A 21,331-nucleotide genomic window follows, 5' to 3' on the forward strand; every position below is an offset into this window, starting at 1 on the left:
GAACACAAACATGTTCCGCCAGAAAGCAATTGGATTACATTGGAAATTGTGCTCTGGGAATGCAATAATCCATAAGCAGTCATTATCACATTTGCAAAGAGATTCAACATTAAAGACGCTCAGCTTTAATGTCTCAGCATTGACTTTGTGACGTTGAAGAGGAAGTATTATGAATGAAATATTAAGCATAACTCTTTTCCTATCGCAAAAAGTTGCCTTCTTATTGCAAACACAACAATGAGAAACACTGTGAGATGCTGCCAAAATGATAAAATTTACGCGGCAGGAAATGTTCATTCGCTACGTTGCAATAAAAATGGCAATAAATGGTGTTCAGTGTTAATTTAACACATTTTTTTGCAATAAGTGCATCTCCATTATCGCTTGAAGGCATGATAAACTAACATAAATGCGTTATTTCTGCTTTATTTCTGCCTTCTTGCTGTTCCAATTCTGGTTCTTGTTAATTGTCGTCAAGTAGACCAGAAAACCAGAAACTCATTAAAATATTTGTCTGAGCCAAAATACACTAAAGATAAGCGACGGAAATGTCAGGAAAGGTGTTGTAACCAATTTTTCCCGCGAATCGCAAGACACCACGTAGAATATTTGCATAAAGTAGATCAAGTTGATCGAATTGTGACTGAAAATCGCATTATTTCCCAACGTGGAGGCCGTGAATACACAAGTGTGAATTAGTGCTTTGAAGTAATTCAATACTGCATATTTTCAAGGGTTTTCGGCTGCCCAAAATTGTGAAATTCAATGAAATAAGGTGAGCAATTGAGGCGAGATTTTCCATCACATTCGCGATCACCTCAGATCCGAACATCTGGGAGATTCCGCTCGAACACTGATAGATTGTTTGCCTCTTGACTTATGACTTGAACAATCTTAGTATTGTCCGCTAGTCTCAGGAAAGACCTGCTTGAGATCTCTCCCAATACAGCTGTTTTGTACATGTGTGAATGATTGTGAAAAATGAATACGCGCGTTTTCCCAACGTTTATTGCCACGAAATTATACTGCGAGTTGAGGGGCAGCAAAAAACAGTGAGATGTAGCGATAAGTATAAAGTCTGTCATGCACAACTAGTGTAAAGAATTGAGAATGTGATGTTGGTGTGTTTGAACACAAACCAATAAACGATGGTGTTTCGTATAAAATTTATACTGTACGGAGTGTGTGAATAAAACACTGATGGTAACGTGTGTTTCGCACAATTATCTCTCTCCTCGCCTCGTTATGCACACGATACGAAATAAATTGGAACCATAAATGACCGTTGATTACGAGTCCTCCGCATGGACGATGGTGCTCTTTGACCCGCTGCGAGGACGAGTTTGTGGGCGGGAGAAAAAGGAGGAAAATCTTCATCGCTGTTGCACACACACACACCTCACAGATAATCAAGTCAATAATTACATTTCGAATAAAAACCGAAGATTCATTCCAACTTGTTGAAGAGGAGCTTAATTTCTTTCATTCCTCTTTCTCTATATCTCGTTTTTTTTTTACCCCCAGTTCGATCAGTTCCAAGTCCAGAGTGTGTATCTAATCTTTGTGGCCGATATTGATTCATCGAGTTGAATTGGTGAATTGCACAAGTTAAAGTCCGCAGAAGAATTTGTTATCAGCTACTTTGAGCGCGATTGATTGTAGCAAAATAGATTAAGTGAGGTTTTAAATGGGTTATTGCAAACCTCTTGAACTATGATCAAAAGAGTGATCTATTTATTGTTTAATTCTGCCTCGCGATTAGCATATATTTAACATATTTTATCCCGCATTCTTGTGTGCAGTAGATTTATTGAATGATCATGTGTTTCTTGAATTGAACACATCTCATAACCCAGCGAGCCTGGAAGAGCTAAAAAAAACAGTTAATTTAACTGAAAAGTGCTAAGAACCAAAAGAGAAATTAAATAGCTTTTTTCTTAGAAATCTCCAGAACTTTCTAAATTTTTCTGCTGTTTTTTGCTAATTAATTTGCTAAATTCATTGCTTTTTCCTGATGAAAACTTCCCAAGAAAACAGAAATTCAATTTTTATGGACTTCCTTTATCCGGTTTTTTGTATTTGTAGCCTTAGAACCTGTTAATCTCTCAATTTTGAGGTTATTTGCTTAGCGTTATTTATACAATAAACTTGAGTGTTGTAATCACGAAGTATATTATTAAAATTGCATGGTTTTACATGTCGCGATATCTGTGCATTTAAGTGCGCATCAGTACTTTGACTGTTTGCCGCTATGTTCGCTAATGCATCAATCGAATGGCTAAAATCTTAGCGAAAGAAAGCCAAACAATTAGCTTTTTACGTCTTAACGTTGAGATCTCAGCATTTTGTGCACGCTGGGAATACTCGAAGGTGTATTTTCAATTAATTCACCAGCTTTGTTTGCCAAAGAGAAACTTGAGAAGTTTTGTTCATTTGAAAATATTGAGCTCCATAAAATCAATTAAATAAAAATGAACAATTTAAATATATTCTACTTTTATAAAGTTAAGCGCTTTGTGCATTACAAAAAGCCATAACATTGTGCGAATTAAACTAATATCATTTGACTGGCTTAATGGCTTTTTGAAATTAAATTTATGCTCTTTATCAAAGTGCGCATTGTATCAAAATTTTATGTCATTTTGCCATGGCAGGAAATTTTCATGCAGAAAGTGGACAACAAAGGACACAAAGACAGTTTTTCCACTCCGCAAAATTACTCATTTGAGCCATTTTTTGGGGAATATTTTGCAGAATGGCTGATGAATGAAAAAGTGCCGCTTCTGCACTATCACTTTTGCATATATGAGCCAGACAAGGAACAGACAGCAAATCGCGAAAAATGGGACAGACTGCCACGTGATGTGGAGCATCATCGCCAGGACGCGTTGATAAGATGTGCAAAGAGTTGATTTTGAAGTGCAACTCAGCGAAAAAGTTGAATCATTTTAGACAAAATGACGGTGAGTAATTGTGGAGGAATTTCGCCTTGATGGCGTTGTGTGGAAAATTTCATGAATATATTGTGTTACTTTTTTGCCATGATGACATTAAGAAAGTGAATTTATTCCGAAAGTAGTTATTTATTCTCTACATTTCCGTTTTAATGCACTTTTGCATAAGCCAGGATTAAAGTTTCACGGCATCAATTTGCTTCCTCGCTTTCTCATGGCGAGGATTCTGGTCCAAATGGAAAGTGTCGAGAATTTTGCAGATTAGCCCAAAAGCGAAGAAATGCTATTTGGTTTAAGTATCATAAGAAAATATTTCTAGTAGTGTTAATTGGATTTGAATATGGAAACGTATTTTGGTGAAATAAAATGATCAATTTATTTGGTTAAGAAATGCAAGAGACAAATTGCATGAAAAATAGATTGAAATTGAATACACTAATTATGAAAATATGCGAGTGGGCGAGTGTGCTTGTTGCCAATTGAGATGGTAATTAAATTTAAATGAATTTATTAAAAATAAATTAATTTAAATTTCTGCAATATATTTTGATACTTCAACACAATATAGTAATTCAGTGAGAGATGTGAATAATTAATGATTCTAGAAGCTAAATTTTGACTATCAATTGTGCATCGGATTTAGCTTTTTAGCTTTACACTTTTCATACGAGATTTGATCATTAAATAAAGAGAAAAGAATCCATTGAACCCTCTAAAGGGGATTTTCCTGTTCTCTCGGCAAATCGCAAATGGTCCTTAAATATTTAAACTCAACAATAACCATTCGCTGCCACTTATTGTGCTTTTCGTCCGTGAAAATAAGTTCGATTTGGTATTATTTGTGCAGTACAAATCAATTATATTCGCACTCTCTGTACAACTTTAGTCCCTGCAGCGTTAATTGCGAAATTTCACAACGGATGGTGGTTGCAAAAAAATGAACACGATTTATAGAATATTCCAATTATGAATTTAACTCTCATGCTGGTGGAATCGCGCGATATATTGGGAGTCTTTTCAGCACAAAAAAAAATATTTCACGTGTTTTCCATTGAAAAGTTCTCTGTATTTTATCGATTTTGGGGAATTTTCTGTATGCCCGGGTGAAAAGGGTGAAAGAGTATCGCACTCAGTAGCAATATAATTGAATTTTATGGAAAACCTGAAAATAAATATTGATGCTTTCTCCGTGGAAATTAACAAATATCTCACTGAGTTTTTCCCGCCTCGCAAACACTTTTGCAAACATACATAGAAATTAAACTCCGCCTGTGAATCCCATCGTGGACGACATTCTCTTATTCACTCCTTTGAAGTGGGTGGAAAACAAGGTGGAAAATAATGAAGGTATTTCGGAGGAAAGGACAATTTCCTTTAATATGCAAAATCAAGGGTTTGCTAATATTGGGAATACAGCGTCACTTGACTCAATACAACAAAAAAACAGAAATTTTATCTTATTATTTCTTCAAAATTCATTTAGAAAATTATTGTACATAATTTTGAAAGAGTGGAAAACGAATTTCTCAGCTGAAAAGCTGTCAAATACCGCAATGAATAGACAATATTGCTTAGATACTTAATTTTCAATCTGATATTTACGGTTTTACACAAGGTTTTAAGTTGAAAACATTTGTGACACTGGAAAAACTTCATAATTTTTGCAAAATCGAGAATTTGTCACAATCCTAAAGCCGTAAAGTGTCCTTTAATCGTTCAGTATTAATAAGTTCTTCTTAAAGTTTACTACAATTTTCATTTTACACCAACAAAATACATTTTTCTTACAAAATCTTTTCCCAATCATTGTATTTTACACAGATTTTTCTCTTTAGTCACAGAATTTCTCTATGATTTTTCATCTTTTCTCTAAATTCCACACAGAATTCTCCGGTTCGTCATTTGGATCCTATGAAATTTTCTTCGAAATGACGAATTGAATCACTCAAAATCTATATTAGACAAACCTCTAATATAATAAATGTAATTAATATGTGAATTTCTCTCACAAAAGTTTATCTACTGTCTTCTTTTCTTCTTCTGATAAGTAAAATTTGCCTAAGAAGGTTATGTTTTACCCTTTTGTACGGAAATTTTGTTGGAAAAATAGTGTAATTAGTGATTTTTTGAAAGAAAAAAAATCTGGACTTTTGCTGAAAAGGTGAAACATGTTTCACGCAATTTAGCCCTACAAATTCAGCGCCATCTCTTGCATGCTGCGGGAGCAGGAAATGTCTTTTCAATCACACTATATTTTCCACCCACCCCAAAAGCGGGTTGAATGGGAAAATGACGCCGCCGAAGGGGGTTTACGTGGAGTTTGGGGAAAAAGCACTAATTGCAAATGTTGGGTAATTGGTCATTGGGTGGAAAGCGTGCGAAATTCGGTCTTCGTCTCGGTGGCGCTCTTCAAAATAAATAGCCCCAGAGAGCGAAGACTTATTTGCCAAATGTATTTATTGAATCGATTTGGACACTGTGTGCTCTTCACTGAAAATAATTTCAATTGGTCGGAGTCCTGGACGAAATGAGGTGTTTTGTATTCATTAGGCTTAACTCTCGTGATCCTGCACTGTGCCGCCCTGTGACGACTTTTCGCCGGGAGGGAATTAAAGAATAATAATTAAATTGTGAAGGAAGAAAGTTTTACCCGCCATGACAACAATGTGAAAAAGGATTTTCGTGCGGAGGAACATCTGCGGTATTGTCTTATCAGTCTCCTTTCTGTTTATCTAGAGTCTTCGACGGTGAACATCCCACCCCCTCGTGGCTCCTCAGCGATTCGCGGGGGAAGAATAAACATGACGAATATTTTTTTAATTCATTTTCCCTGCCCTTTTTATCGCACAATCTCGCTCAATTCGCCAGAGAGCGCGCGTATCTGCAAGTGATATCCTTCGAGCCTGTCCACAAATGCGTAAAAGCGAATTACTTCACTGTTCTCTTGAAATCCAATTATACTAATATTTCCCAATCAACATTCCGAATTTTTTTTCGAACACTGGACGTTTTTTTTGTGTGTTTGAAGCAAAGAGATAATCCAAATTGTGCATTTGGAAATTGGCAAATATTGACAAATTACATTTATACTTTTTTCATATACGAAAAATCTATATTCACTTTCATACAATAATCTCATATAATCCCTGATTTATCAGCAAAGAACATTAATTTTATAAATTAGCACGGAAGAGATCAAAAACACGAGTATTTAATTTATTAGCATGCTTTTACCGTGATATTTAGTAATTCAATTAAAAGTCAATGGAATGTAAAATGGATAAACAATTATCGGGCAAATGTTTCAACTAATATATTCTAGAAACGGGGAAAAAAAGGGGTTAAAGTCACCCCCAGTGTTCTGTAGAGTCCCCAAAGGCTTGGCTGTATTGTTATAATCTTTGCATAATGAAAAATTCGGCACAATATTTTCATTCCGATGAATAAAAATTAAATTCATGAGCGAAGCATTCTAAACATTCGCCTTGAGCTATGAGCATGAAAAAAATATATGAATGAGCAGCATTAAAGCCATGATTAAAGCCAATTTCATTTCAGTTTTGGAGTCTAAGCTCATGCACGATGGGAAATATATAATTTTGATAAAATATAGCATGAAATTTTTAAGTAGATTTTGACAATCATGAAGTCAATTCTGCACATTTTATGCTTGGTTTTTGGCACATTTCCCTCTGGAAGCGGCCAAAGCGCGCAGCGAGATGAGATTTCGGGTGTTTGAATAATGCATTGAGAGCAATTATCAGCATAAGTTGGTCTAAGGCTTTAGGATAAAGTTCTGGCGCAAATCGCGTGAAAAGCTCCGCGAGTTGAAACATTTAAAGGCGCGCAGAGAAGAAGAAAAAGGTGTGAAATTTTAATGAAATATCGCCTGCAATATAGTTTCAAATTGTGACACTCTTTGTGCAGTGTTTTGCCTCCTGGCAGGATGTGCGCATGCCTCGTCCTTCCGCATCCTTCAGACGTCTGGTCGGTGTCAAAAACATGGCCGCAAGAGGAGTGAAGTCCACTCGTCGCCACGACAAAAAGGCCCCAAATAAACCATTGCAGTTACAAGTGAAATTAATTGAATCCAAATAATGCTCTCCTGCAATCTCTGCCCTTTTTAGCGCCGCGCCCGTTCGCCAGGAGTCGCCGCGACGGTGTGATTTGCTGCTTTGACAGGAAGTTCCATGAATATCGTGGTGATTGTGAAAAGTTTTCCACTGCCAGAGTGTGTTGGAGGTGTTTGATTTCACAGTGAAGTTGGGAATCGTGACGAGTGGCGTGCTTGGCGAAAGAATTCAATAAGGACTCCTCATCCAAGTCTCTGGCTCCTGTCAATTCGTGCACATCCACACAAAGTGGGTGGGAATCAGTGCAGTTCACGATAGTTTTTTTTTCCCCGAGAATAGCTGCGACTCCCACTGACAGCCTGCCATGGCAGATTGCGTGAATTCCGTGTGACTTGACTTGGAAAATCACAAGTGAAAATAATGTACGTGAGCTCGAGTCCGCCGGGGCGAAAGAAACGCATCATCAAGAGGACGACATGGGGCTCCAGGGATCGTGCTGGCATGAGCTTTCTCATTGTCGTCGCCTTCTTTGCCATCTTCGGCATCATCATACTCACAGAGGTAACATCTCAACACACTGAGGCAAATGGCAATGAGCAATCTCAATTCTCACTTCAGGTATTCATGATTGACGACAGGAGTCGAACAGGTGGCTCTCTCCTGCGCCACGTAAGCCTGTCCAATCGATTAGGGGAGTCCATACCTGATTATGAGGACACAAAGGTAAATGAAATATTCATGCACAAGTTTTCTCTCTAAAATGTGACACAGTCATTTTCCACCAATTTCCTTCACGTCCGATCTCCTTTCACAATGTCATTCCCGGTGGGATTTGTCATGTGTCGAGTCCTTTTGTCCTCACGTGACGACTATTTTTAGCTTCTGCACGAGAGGGCAGGGAATTTTCTAAAATTGCACACAAGCAAGGGGGAGATAATGTGGCTCTGAAGATCCGCAATCTTGAGCTTGAAACCGTTCTAATCGATCTCCTTTGAGATACTTTTATTGCTATTTAATGACCATTAAGGTGACTTTTGATGTGTTGTACTGATTTTAGCCATATTATCTCTCCCTTGGAACACACTGGTTGAAATGGAAATTCTCGGGAAACTTTCCTGCAACAATTGGATAATAACATCTTGCTGTTTGTCAAATACAATTTGCTAATTTCATGCTTTCTTATCAGATACAGAAGTTGTGTGTTTGTGGGACAAATCTAACACACATTGTGAGTCACTTGAGGAGTTCATGTAACTTTGAGGCAATCTGCCAGATAACAGATAAGACTGCATGATAAGGAAACTTGTTTGTTTTCATGGCTTTTAATAGGGGGCAAAAATAACAGAATTAGTCTAGACGCCTTTTTGTAAAACGACACAGAGATCGATAAATTATGGAGTTGCATTTGAAGTTAATCTCTTTCGCGGAAGATTCAAGGAAGCAACAAATGCGGATAAAATTACAAAGCACGCTTTAGCAAAGAAAACTCACTTGCAATTACTTTGGCAAAGAAAGAAAAGTTAGTTCTGCGTGAATTTCTCGGAAGTCGTTTTGATTTAATTTAACGCAGAGATAGAAACATATTCTGGAGAAAGTTTCCCGTGCAATTTGTGCACTCGCTGTGAGTCTTGTGAGTTCCTTTAAAGGATTTATCACGGTATCTTGTTCCTATTAAGCTTGACTACAACTTCGAGGAGGCGTCGCTCTTCATGCGTGACAAGTTCGTGCGAGATCACTCGGGTGGGTTCCGCCTCAACGATCCCATCCTCTTTGACTCGGCCAACATCCAAGTGCCCATCCCTGTGGCGCCTGACGGCGAGGCGCGCGGCCACAACGCCGCCGCCGGCATCCACGCCATTCCCTGGGGTCAGCTGCTGGATCCCAAGATCGAGAAGACGCTGCCGCCGTATCCGCACGTCGGCAACGTCACCAGGACTCCTACGGATGGATCCTGGCAGGTGGTCAACGGCACGCGCTTCAAGTTCTTCGTCTTCTCTGCCTTCTACGACCGTCGCGATGCGCGCATGGTTCGCGTCGTGGGCGCCACGAAGACGCGCGGCCCGGAGAGGGTGTGGTGTCGCTTCTGGTATCCCACGGCGAACGGGACGCACCACTATTCGGCGACTGTGATGGCGCGCGTGAAGGTGATCCGGGAGAATTGGAATCTCAAGTACAGCGCCTGCTTCGTCATCTGCCCTCTGCGCGCCGCCAAGCTCAACGTGCCCCACGCCGTGAGCATCGTGGCGCGCCTGCGTCTTCCACCAGGCAATGTCCTGCTGCTGCGGAACACGGATCGCGACATTGACGCCAATCGCACGGCGACCAACGCAACGGAACTGGGCGTTTGCGTGAAGCCGCTGCACTTTAGCTACGACAAGGCTCTGTATCTGCTGGAGTTCCTCGAGCTCAACTCCATTCTGGGCGTGAGCCACTTCACCTTCTACAACCACACCATCGGACCAAAGGCCGCCTGCATCCTGAAGCACTACATGAACGGCGACATCCATCGGCTGCACGTGCGGAACAACCAAACGGTCGAGCGGCAGGTGACTGTGTCTCTCCTGCCGTGGAACCTGAAGATGCAGTCGCAGAAGGAGATCCGCACCGAGGGTCTCTTCGCGGCGCTCAACGACTGTCTCTACCGCAGCATGTACAGGCACACCCACGTGGCGCTCATCGACCTGGACGAGTACATCATCCCGCGGCACAACTACACGCTGACAGAATTGCTCGCTTGGCTCGCGAAGCGCATCAACGCTCGCAACACTGGAGCTTACTCATTCCAAAATGCCTTCTTCTACCTTCAATTCGCCGACGACGCCGTCGTCTATGACACCGAGACGCCCAACGCTGACTTCCGCGCCAGCTTGCTCACGCAGCGCAAGACGCGGCGGAGATCCAAGCTGCATCCGCAGAAGCAGCGCTCCAAGTACATCTGCCGCCCGGAGGTGGTGATTGAGGCGGGCAATCACTTCGTGTGGGAGTTCGTTCCGGGCCGCGGCACCCTCAACGTGCCCGCGGACTCCGCCATTCTGCAGCACTATCGCGTGTGCGAATTCGGCGGCGACGACTGCATCAAGACGCCCTCGATTGCTGACCGCACGGCGCACAAGTACAGTGCCAATCTTATCGATCGCGTCGCGTCGACTTACGCTCACCTCAAGGACACTTGCCACCTGTCCGACCTAGCGCCGCCACCCACTCGCCCACCGCCCACCAAGAAGCACACGCTCACGCTGAACAACGCGCCGCGAAACTCAACGAAGGGAAGCAAACCGCACTAAACGAACATGATCAGCGAGAGGACGAATTTCGAGGGGTACCTAATGACTTATCATTGAATGATAATCAAAATATTGCTTAGATTACTTGATGCTTAAAGTATTTTCATTGGGATTTTCATGTTCTGCAGGGAGATAGACGTTCGTGGTGTTTGGGTACCGCCTTTGAATTCAATCAAGGACATTTGGCACAATTTAGCATGAAATTAAGGGGGAGACAATATGGCTCAATAAGTGGTGTACAGCTTAGCAGGAGTGTTTGCAATTCTCCTTTCTTAAACACTGGATTTGTTTAGAGTTCAAGAAATCTACTTCCTGAATTCTACTTCCAGATTAAGCCATATTGTCTCCGCCTTGAGTGAAATCCAGTGCCCTTTTCACGCAGAGATATTAATAAAATAACATTGAATTGTATACCTTCGTAGGAAGAATTCAAGTGGACAGAACAATGATGATACCAAGGATGAAAGTGTCAAAGGGAATCGCCTAAAATGTTAAGGGTTGAAAGTGACTGGCAAAAGGCGAGGGAGGAAGAGTGGAGAAGGAGCAAGAAAATTGCTGTATCAAATACAATTCCCACCCACAGAAATGCCGTGCGAGAACGTTTTTGAGGGAATTGAATAAATTGGTAATAAATTGGAGTGCCAAAGAAAATTGAATGAGTGAGAGAGAGAGTGATCTTCTTCCCGTGCTCATTTTCACATCAGAATTTGTGGGTTCAGAGTTTGAGTGGGAAAATTCTGGTGAAAATCACATAAATGGATGAACACAGAAAATCCCCATTTTGCCTCCCAAACCCCCAAAAAATAAAAACAACACAGAAAACTGAGTGAGCGGAGTGGAAAAACAATGGCTTTTCTGGCTCAAAAATGGCTTAATAAAATTGAAAATCTCTCCTTGTTCAGTGGAAGAAGAAGCAGAAAAAAAGAGTTGATTTAGTTTAGGAGAAAACATAGCTGATGAAATGAAAATAAGTAGATTCGCCATTCATGTTGGTTGGAATGCAAAACTTCCAAAATAATCACATGGAGGAAAATTAGCGTGAAAATTGCTTGAATAGACCGCTCTCGACTATTCCAAAGGAGAGATGAAAATAACAATTCTCCGAGTAAAATCATCTGTTCCCATTGAAGATGAAATTAGACATTTAACAATTATGATATTATTTTGTGGAATTCAACAGGAATAATTATTATTATGCTTTAGAGTGACCAAAAGGAGCATTAAACATAGCGGCGCATGTTTGTTTATTTGACTTCCCCAAACCTATTTTTTAAATACGGAAACCATATCAGAATAAAGAGCGAATAAAGGAAATGATTTTCTTACTTTACCTTTACACACACACACACACACAGACATTTTTCCTCTTCTGTAAATTCACACAGTGATTTATAGATCTTTAATAAATAAAGTGATTTTATTTTCATTAATAACTCTCGTCTGTTTCTCTGCTTTTGTCCAGGTGATTGATTTGATTTTTTTTCTCTGTGTTGGGAAACGAAGGAGCAATTATTTTTAATTAGGCGGGAAGTCTTTGAATAAAATTGACACGTCTTGATATATGACATTAACTCAATCAGCTCTGCGAGGGTGGATTTTTCGGGCAGAAGAGAAGAGAATAAAAAGAGTGTGATGCCACAAAAGCGAGTAAGTATTATTGAGATTCATCAGGAAAATGAAGAAGTTAGTTAATTTGACTTAATAGAATTTTCCTTGTTCCCTCTTTTCCTGATCCCTCTTCGACACACGCCGCCTTCTGTTTCCCAAATTAGCACACGCAGAACATTCGGCAGATGCCATGAGAATCAAGGGGTGAACAAATCCCTCAATAAAGCCACATCTTCGCCAATAAATGTCAAAATCATCCCACAACACGAGAATTAGTTAACACGCAGAGAAAATGGACAAAGATGGTCATTATTTCATGATTTGACTTCCCAAGAAAGTGAAGAAATAATTGTTCTTCCACAGAAGATTAAACAATTCTTTCCGATTTGCAAGAAGATTGCCAAAATATCTATTGAGGTGATCTGGCCAATTATTTTCCTATACATATCTTTCTATTTCTACATAATATACAGAGAATAATGCAAACTTTTGACTTTCTATGACACTAGAGAGAAAACTATTCCAATTTTTAGTCCATTAGGTATAGTTTCATTATAAGAAGAAAAAACACCGGAGAACTGAAAATGACTTTATTGCACAAGTTATTCTGCTTCCCAGAAACCTCGTGAACAAGAAACTCCGACATTCTGAAAATATCTTCGTAGATTCTGTTGATAATTTGTTGACAAATTGCAATTTAACACAAGTTTCATGAGTAAAATATCGCTGCACATGAGAAGAAATCAATATTTTATCCTGATATCTCTTCAAAATTTAATTATAGAATTATTGTGGACAATTTTTTCAACAGCGAAAAGTGAATTTCTCAGATGAAAAGCTTGTAAACTTAATGTTTAATCGGATATTAAACGTTTTACGCAAGGTATTATGATAAAAACGAAAGTGGAACTAGAAAAACCGCCCAGTTTATCTAAAAAAAAGAACTAAAAATGCCCTTTAATTGTTCAATATTAATAAGTTCTTCTTAAACTGTACCTCAAAATTTTTCTTCCACGCACAAAATACATTGTGCGGAGACACAAGATGCTGGTGTCATTCAAAATCTATATTAGCAACCCCTTGATAAGTATTTAATATAGATTTTATGAAGGGTTGGCGAATGCAGAATCTCTCATTGGAATTTTTACCTACAAATGCGTTTAACAATAATCCAAATTTCCATTTATACAGCAGTTTCCGGCCAAAATTGAACAATGCAGCAAAAATGTTACAATTTCGCATGCAATATTCTGTAATTTGAGTTGCCAATAAATAAGATTCCTCTGGCAAGTGTAAGCGAAAACTTTGAGAATGGATGGGAAAGTGAATTTTCTTCCCTGCCGCACAACTATTTGCAAAGACAAATTTGGGGAAATTGGGTCAGTGTGGCTCGTTTGGCTTCCCCAAGCTATTCAACTTTCGGAATTCCATTCAGGGAATTCTGTGTCATAATTGAGTGAATTTGCAGTTGGAATCTAACATTGAAATCCTTGCAATGTTTCTCTCTATCGCTCCTGTGCTATCAATAATTCAGTGTGAAAGGCTCTTTTGCCCAAAATCTGTCCTCTGTAAATTTCCAATGGCCCTCAATTGTCATCGTGATGGGCAGAATGGGAAATCAATAATCAATTGATGCGATGCTACAAGACAAGAACGCCGCACAATCGATTATTAAAATCACTTTTATAGACAAAAGACTTGTGCGTGATTGAAAAGTTGGGTAAAAGCTGGTGCTTTTCAACGCCAAATACAGCTGAGTTTATAATGCAGAAGACACAATATGTTGTTCTTCTGTTAACTTTTTAGGATACACAGTAACTTTAAACAAAGACATTCCCCGGAAAGGCACGAAAAATAAGCAGAATAGCGACAAACGGAGGCATAAAGAGACGTGCAGCAATGGGGCGAACAAATAACACTTAAAGCGACTCATGAATCTCTGAATATCAACACAAAAGGAGTTTTGCTTTGAGAACAAGAATTCTGAACAATTCATTCACAATCAAGGCCAAGAACCAGGAATTTTCTCACCTTTTCTTGCTGAAGATGGCAAAGAATAGAAGAACTATTAAATATTATTTAGCCAATAAAAGGTTTGCATTACTAAAAAGACTCCTCGAAAGCTTTCTTATGTTTATTTCTAACTTATCTCAATCTGATCCGAGTTTTTCCGTCTCAAGAGGTTAAAGCTTTTAAATTTCTTAGATTTAAGATCTAAAAAGTGATCGTAATGTCCCAGGATTTGATTATGAACAATTTCTGTCTTGATTTTCTATTTTTGGCTTCGGAAAATGCTTAGAAAACTTCTGATCAAATTGTGAGATTATGAAACAGGCTTAGAAAAAATAGCAACATGAAGTTTTTGAACTTTCTGCACTTTAATTAAATAATAAAAAAAATGCTTTTGCTTTAAGTTTCAGCTCAATTGAGCGCAAAAAGCACCCAATAATTGCACTGAGCCACCCTTAAAATAGAGACAAATGCACGTCACAATATAGAATTGTGCTCTCGACGTCTTTCGTGTTTGCAAGCAAAAAGGCAATTTTCCCCCTTCGGTCACCCTTTCTCTGCCATAAAAGAATTTGTGGCTTATTCTTGGGAAGCTCTTCGGCGTCCGCTTTTTTGTCCACATTCCTGACCCGGAATATGCACAATGAAATACGATAGTTCTCCTGGTTGCTGCTCTTCCATTCGCCAACCCGGAAGTGGCACAGGAAATTTTTGCCACTTAATAGCACCTCGTGTTCCCACTTAAATGGATATTTATTTGATTAGTTCTCCGTGTGTGTGTGTGAATTTTGACTGTGATTCTAATGTAGCACGGAAAGTTTGCACCTGAGCTTTCAAACTTGCCCACTTGTAAACACACAGCATATAATTTCGGCTGCAGGAATTTTAATCTGCCGCGGGAAGAGAGATGTAAAAGGAAATTTATAGCGCTGTCGTTGTGGTGAAAAATGAAAAGAATTAGCTCTCTGTTTGGGGGATCAGAGAGAGAGAGAGAGAGCGAAAAAAAAGTTGCAACATAACTTGGGAAAGGAGGGTGGCGGAAATTTCGCGGATACCATTCTTTTGCCTCCCCTTTTCTTCACCCACGCGCGCGTCAATGTGAGAGTATCGGGGGATAAATTATTCCAATCCTCTCTCTCGCATGGAAGTAAAGTTTCCAAAGTTATAAATTTATTATTAACGCGATACTTTTAATGCATTTACTACGGCTTACAACTTGGCAGGATTTAAAACGTGGTCGAAATAAATAAAATATGCACTGTCACGAAGAGTTGCAAGACCCTTTTTTCCCACATAAATTATAGCGATATTTTCTTTTAATACTTTTAGATTAAAAGAAAATATCATAACATTAGAGATCCTTCTAATCTCTCCCATAATTATATTGCCTCTCCTTAAACGATTCAAACACATTTCTCAGAATCTCAAGAGCTATTAAACGTGGCATGAAAGCATTTGAAGCGTTTTGGATATGAAAACAGCACTAAAATCAAGCTGAAATCTCAAAACTTAGGTTCACAACTGCAATTTTGAACTAAAATACATTAAGAACGTTAAATGAATTCAAAAATATCAGTAAGAAAAGATATTTAATTTAGCATTTTTACGCAAGATAACATTTCTGAAAAAGATATTCAACAGAATTCATTTTTTAGAAAGAATGTTAACACAGAACAATTTCCCAGCTTTTTACCTGACCTTTCTTCACATGAGGCTGAAGATGTTTTTTGAACCTTGTTTTGAACTGTCTAGAATTTTAAGTGTCCTGCAGCTCTAGATGTTAAGGAGGAGAGTCTAAGGATGGCTTCTCTGGGCCGTGAATGACACAGTTTGCTTACCCTTTTGCGTATTAAGGTAAAAGGTTTATGACAATTGACCTTATGCCATAAAACTCCTCCCCAGAAGAATCCCCAAAGGCGTTCTGGGCAATATAAAAAATTGGAAAATGATTGCCTTTGACAAAAATGTAGGGAAACCCGTCTGACGATGTGGCCTCACACCCCTAACACCCCGAACAGACTGGGCTTTTTACATTGATTACACAGACCCGGGACTTTTTTACGCCCTTACGGGACCTTTTTTCCCAAAATGCCTATTTCGGCCAATTTTTGCTCGGGAAGATCGCGGAAAACGATCAGATCACCTTCGCTCTGCACTTATTTAACGTTTCATAGGAATTTTTACCGTGAAAATTCTCATTTTCGTGAAAAACATGTTAATATACTCAGCTGTGTGGCAGAGTGAAAAAGAGAATCGACACTGTAGGGTGCCTTTTTCAAGTGTCGTCACAGCTCGGGTGATTAGCACAGCCGCTCGGCACTCGTCGGACTGTTCTACTCTTGTGCCAATGTGTTTGAACGTCACTCCGAGGCCAATATTTTGGAAATTGGCAAGAAATATTTAGTTTTTCGTGAAATGTGTGAGCAAGACGTGAAGAATATAGCAGAGAAGTGAGAGTGGAAGATGTTTCCGGATAAAAAGCTGCATCTTCTGCGAAGGATTAGTGATAAAGGCCGGTCAACTGCAAGGCGAGTTGCAGAAGATGAGCTCAGAGAGAAATTGCCGAAGAATGTCTTCTGTGCGCATATTCTTCAGCATTACGCCAATGAATTGTTGACAAACTGAAATAGGACGATTTCTGGAGGAAAAGAATCACTGTGAACTGATTTAGAAACAACACGAGAACACGCGGTAGACGCTGAGCGAGCCATCAGATATTGAGAGCGAGCCTAATCATCAGTTTTTATCAGGAAATCCTTCGTCCCGAATTAAAATTTACGGTGAGTAATTAAAATCAAATTAAATCATGATTAGAAGTTAATGATTATGATATTTTCAGGGGATTTCTTCCAAGATCTATCCAGAATATTGCAGTACCAGTTCACCTTCTGTACTTTCCTGGACCAAAAGACGCCGCGAATAAAGATCAACGCTTTTTGATTGAGTTTAATTCAACCTGATTCCCGGCTCTAGATCTCGCTGACGCTCTCGCTAGCGTTTACTCGGAATATTCACCATTCGTGGTATTAAATACGGAACTAACAATGCAATGAGTCGCGACCTTTATATTTTTTTAGCGAAATTATCTCAAAAATTTGGTAAGAATTGACACCAAAAACTTCCATATAAAATAATGCTTATGATTTTGAATAATTTTAATTTTGTGGGAAAAGAGAGAAATAAAAACCTTGCATAAAATGCACTTTAAATTTGTGTTTTTTTGGGCTATGACGGAGAATGAAATAGTTAATTTGAGATATTTTATGTCGATTTCCGCGATACTTTGCTGTCTGCAAAGTATAACTGAGTAATTGCCGATAGCGCCGCGTTTAGCATTAAAATCGGCGCTGTCTGCTTAACTGTAGCACAGAAGCACGGAAGCTCAAAAGCGTTAGAGCAAAAAAGGGTCTTAGAGCGAGTGCCCTAGAGAGAAGTCCCCGCTCGAAAAAAGTCCCTCAACTGTTATAAAGGTTGAGTCTGTTCGGCGTGTAAAGAGAACGCATCCAGAGTGAATCCTCAGTGGCTTTGTACAATTCACCCTCCGGAGGAATGATTCCTGTCACCGAAATATTGACCCATGAACTCGATAACAGATCGATTACTGGCTACAAGTCAAAGGACCTCTTCTCATGTCCAACATCCAAACCCTTATCTTCGTGTGTTCTGGAGGGTGGAACAGGAGGGATGGTTTGCTTAGCATTAAATATTGATTTCTTTTGTCTCTTGACTTCTCTCTGGTCAGCGATGAGGAAAAAAAGGAGTTGTTTACAAAATTTCTCCGCATTCATTTCAACTCCTTTTCTGCCGTGCGCCAAGAGGAGGAGGAATTAGCAAAATCCCTGGGATCGCTGGTGAGTTGTGGGCGAAGAACCCCATTTGAAATTGAGAGAGAGAAAAAAGTTCAATGAGGAGCACTTTTTGCAAGGGTTTTGGAGAAAAAGAGAGAGAATTTATTGAAGAGAACGTAATTGAAATTGTCATTCTCTTTAGTGCATAATTTAAATGTAAATCCAAGCATTTTAGTTGTGATTTCTCTTCACAATTTACATTCAGATTTAATAATCATTTGTTGGACTTTCATCTTTGTCTCCTCAATCTTGTGCTCGCCTTCATCCCCCCGTCTTTCATCGCGACAGCAGCAGAAGGACGAAAAAAAATCCATCACATCGTGAAAAGCTCTGGTAAGTAGAATATTGTGAAACAAACATGTCTTTGTCTTCTTTATTCCCTGACATTTTTTTTATCATTGCAATATCACATGGAAATAAATTAAATTCACCCTAGAATCTCTTTACTTTTTGCTTCCTCTTCCACCTCTTGTCGCTCGACCGTGGCTTTATAAGAAATTGTAAGCAAAGAAAGAGTTTTGATGTTGTTTCATTCTCTAAATGACTGAATTTTGATTGCCTCTGATAGCTTCTCGGAATTGTATGAAAAATGTATAAGGCTCAGATAATGCGGAATGCCTTTTCAGACATGAACTCTGTCTTCATTGTGGAAGCAACAATTCATCATCTCAGCGATAATAAAATTCATGATCCCGACTTTCTCCGATAAAATATCATTAGAAGACAATTTTTCAAACTATCAATTGACGTCAGTGAAGTAAAACCGGTGAATTCTTACGAAATTTTGCCAATTTACCAAGGAAATTAAGGTAAGTCATCGTCAAATGAAGGAACTAAAGGTCTAAGATAATTGTATGATTGAATATTGAGATTATGACAATCGAGAAACTCCAGAAAGGAAGCAGAATGTCCATCCAGCAATGAACGGGCTTTAAAGAACGTCTGGGCGCATTTATATACTACATTCTTGGACAGATTTTGGGCCAGAAAAGACGATTTTTGTGCCGATTTGAGGCTTCGAATAAGCGCTTCCGACATCCAGAAACTTCCAGATTCAGGACAGACGGCGCTGCAGAGATCATCTTGGCATATCTGGACAATGAGACTTCGGAAGAAGCTTTGGAAGCAACCGTGAAGCCCTTTAGAATGATCACAACGCTCTAAAAGGGGCGCAAAGAATGTAATCCTTTATAATATATTGTACATCCTGTACAAAATAATTCATTCTAGGCAGAATTTTTTGCCTTCTTCCCATTCTGATGTACTTAAATATCATAAGAGAGCAATATTTGGCATATAATCCAGAGCAGTGAAGAATTTCCGCGAGATTTTAACGTGTAAAATATAGTTTTAAAACTGCAAAAGCAATTGATATTTTTTCACCATGTAAAGACACAACATTGTTCAGAATTGATCCTTAATTTGAGACAATTTAAGGCTTTGTTACATGATTTTAAATACTTTTTATCCTCTAAAGTGCTTTTTTTAATTTCTTTAAACATTTAAAGTATATTAAAATTGCAATTTGAGTCTTTATTGCTGTTCATTATGTTTCTCACTGCAAAAGTTAGATTTAGCATCAATATAAATTAAGAAAAAAAACTACAAATTCCAATGATTTATTTTATTGACAGTCACAATAAAACATTGCATTAAAATGTCATAAACATAAAGTGAAAGTTCACGCAAATTCAGCAAATTTCCACTTGTATTCCTCAATAGTGCGTCTGAATTTTACACAAAATTCCTGTAATTTATGCTAAATAGTTATGAATTGCACACACTCCAATGTGATGAAGTGCATTTTATTATGTCATTGGCTCCAAAAGTGACCCAGAGGGATTTATCACGTGTTAATGGCTTAAAATGAAACACTCAATATGCATCTATCTGGACTAATTAATCTTCTGCCATCAAGCTTTCAATTTTAGTCATTTATGCGGCCAATACAATTTCACTTAATGTTCCATTTTTGCACGACCGTCAATTTCTGAATTTCACTTCTTCAGCACATTCATTGTGGAGACGATGAAAGGGCTCCAAATCCACCCCGCGTGGCAAACATTATCATATCTGAAGCGACACGTAACGAGAATATACTAAGAATCTTAAGTCTGTTACACACTCCATTAGAAATACATGAATTTAGAGAGGAGAAAAAAAAATATTAAAAGTGAAAAGTGTGCGAACATGGGATAAAAAGAGTGAATAATGAGATTTATTATGAGAAAAATTCGTTACCTCTTGCTGTTTTTCCCCTCTGTTAAGTTTTCTTCTCATCGCTCTCCTCTCGAGTCTCCACTGCAAACCTTCGCGCCGCATAGAGAGAGCCTCCGTGGAAATTTAATAAGATATAGGCCTCCAACTTGCGCTCGGGTAATGAAATCATCACAACTCTAAATAAATCTTGCGCTTTCCCTCTCCATCATCTTCTGCACGACGGTTCGCGTGAGGAATACCTTAATCTTATTTTGATTCTGTCGGAGTCACTTCATCACTGCCCGGAAAGTCATCATCGTCTATTTGATCCCACTCGCCGTTGCCGTGCAAGTTTTCATTGGGCTGTTTGCCTTGTCGACACTCTTCTTTCAATTGTCCCAGCGCCGGAAGACTCTGAGGATGAACAGGTGTTATCGGTCAAGAGCTTTGGCAGAGATGCTGAATATTCCAATTAGGATATTTTCAAACTTGTGGCGAAATCACTTCAATTTATTATAATCAAAATATGAATCATCAGAACATAAATCACACAGTCCAACAATGGTATTTGCTTTTGGATGATTCTTGGACAATTGTACACCCATCGGGCCCTGAGTAAAACCCCAGGAAAGTTTATAACTGGTTCGGGTTGCGGAGGAATTATCTTTTTGTTTTTTTTTGAAATATTCCGCAAAGACAGGCCAAAATTTCCCAAACTCCTCATCCGATCTCAAAAAGTGACACAGATTTAGAAAGCTGATTTCATTGGCTACAACACTCTGGAACATGCCAAGATCGCGAAAAATACTCCAGAGGGTCAAAATGATCACAATTCCCAGAGAGGCACAAAAAAAGTGTTTTTTTTCGGGTGTTTAAAAAATCACATAAAATACCCCGCGAATGGCATAAATTCGCGATATGCTTGAAGTTTTGTAGAGAATTTCACGGCAAACATTTCCGCCATATACCACTTTTCTCTCCGAGATCCTCAATTCGAGATATTAGCATTTTCCCCCTTTTCAATCCGCCTCATCATACACTAAGAAAAATACAAAAATGTTCGAAAATCACTTTCGAAGGATAAATTTGTGTTTTTATTCCACTATTCCTAACTTATTACAATATTCCTGCAAATATTACAGATATTCCTGCCCAAACGTGTCCATAGTCCGAGCTTGCGTATCCCTAGTCGGGGACATAACGTCTGGCTGAATTGTAGTTTAAAGTCATCAGCTTTCCTCTCGTCGATCGACGAGACTTTAGATTATCTTTTGAAATACACAAACTGTTACACAGCATATGCTGCGCGTCGAGTGCATTTTGCACGAAACTCAATCGACAAATCTTGCGATTGT

At 39.0% G+C, this 21,331-nt stretch overlaps 1 protein-coding gene across 1 annotated transcript; it reads left to right on the forward strand.

Moving 5' to 3' along the window:
- Nucleotides 1-446: 446 nt before the first annotated feature.
- On the forward strand, nt 447-11,744 carry LOC132262366 (uncharacterized). Its single transcript, XM_059761624.1, has 5 exons — nt 447-775; nt 2,755-2,963; nt 7,082-7,588; nt 7,646-7,750; nt 8,704-11,744. Exons 3-5 carry the CDS (start codon nt 7,448-7,450, stop codon nt 10,309-10,311), a joined length of 1,854 nt encoding a protein of 617 aa, XP_059617607.1. The 5' UTR covers nt 447-775; nt 2,755-2,963; nt 7,082-7,447; the 3' UTR covers nt 10,312-11,744.
- The last annotated feature ends 9,587 nt before the right edge of the window (nt 11,745-21,331 follow it).

This window comes from Phlebotomus argentipes, unplaced genomic scaffold, assembly GCF_947086385.1.
Source record: "Phlebotomus argentipes unplaced genomic scaffold, Phlebotomus argentipes genome assembly contig_15, whole genome shotgun sequence".
NCBI classification, from domain to species: domain Eukaryota; kingdom Metazoa; phylum Arthropoda; class Insecta; order Diptera; family Psychodidae; genus Phlebotomus; species Phlebotomus argentipes.

Coding starts and splice junctions, on each gene's coding strand:
- LOC132262366 (XM_059761624.1), top strand. CDS start 7,448: ATGTACGTGAGCTCGAGTCCGCCGGGGCGAAAGAAACGCATCATCAAG. Junction 7,589..7,645: donor GCATCATCATACTCACAGAG/GTAACATCTCAA, acceptor TTCTCACTTCAG/GTATTCATGATTGACGACAG. Junction 7,751..8,703: donor CTGATTATGAGGACACAAAG/GTAAATGAAATA, acceptor GTTCCTATTAAG/CTTGACTACAACTTCGAGGA.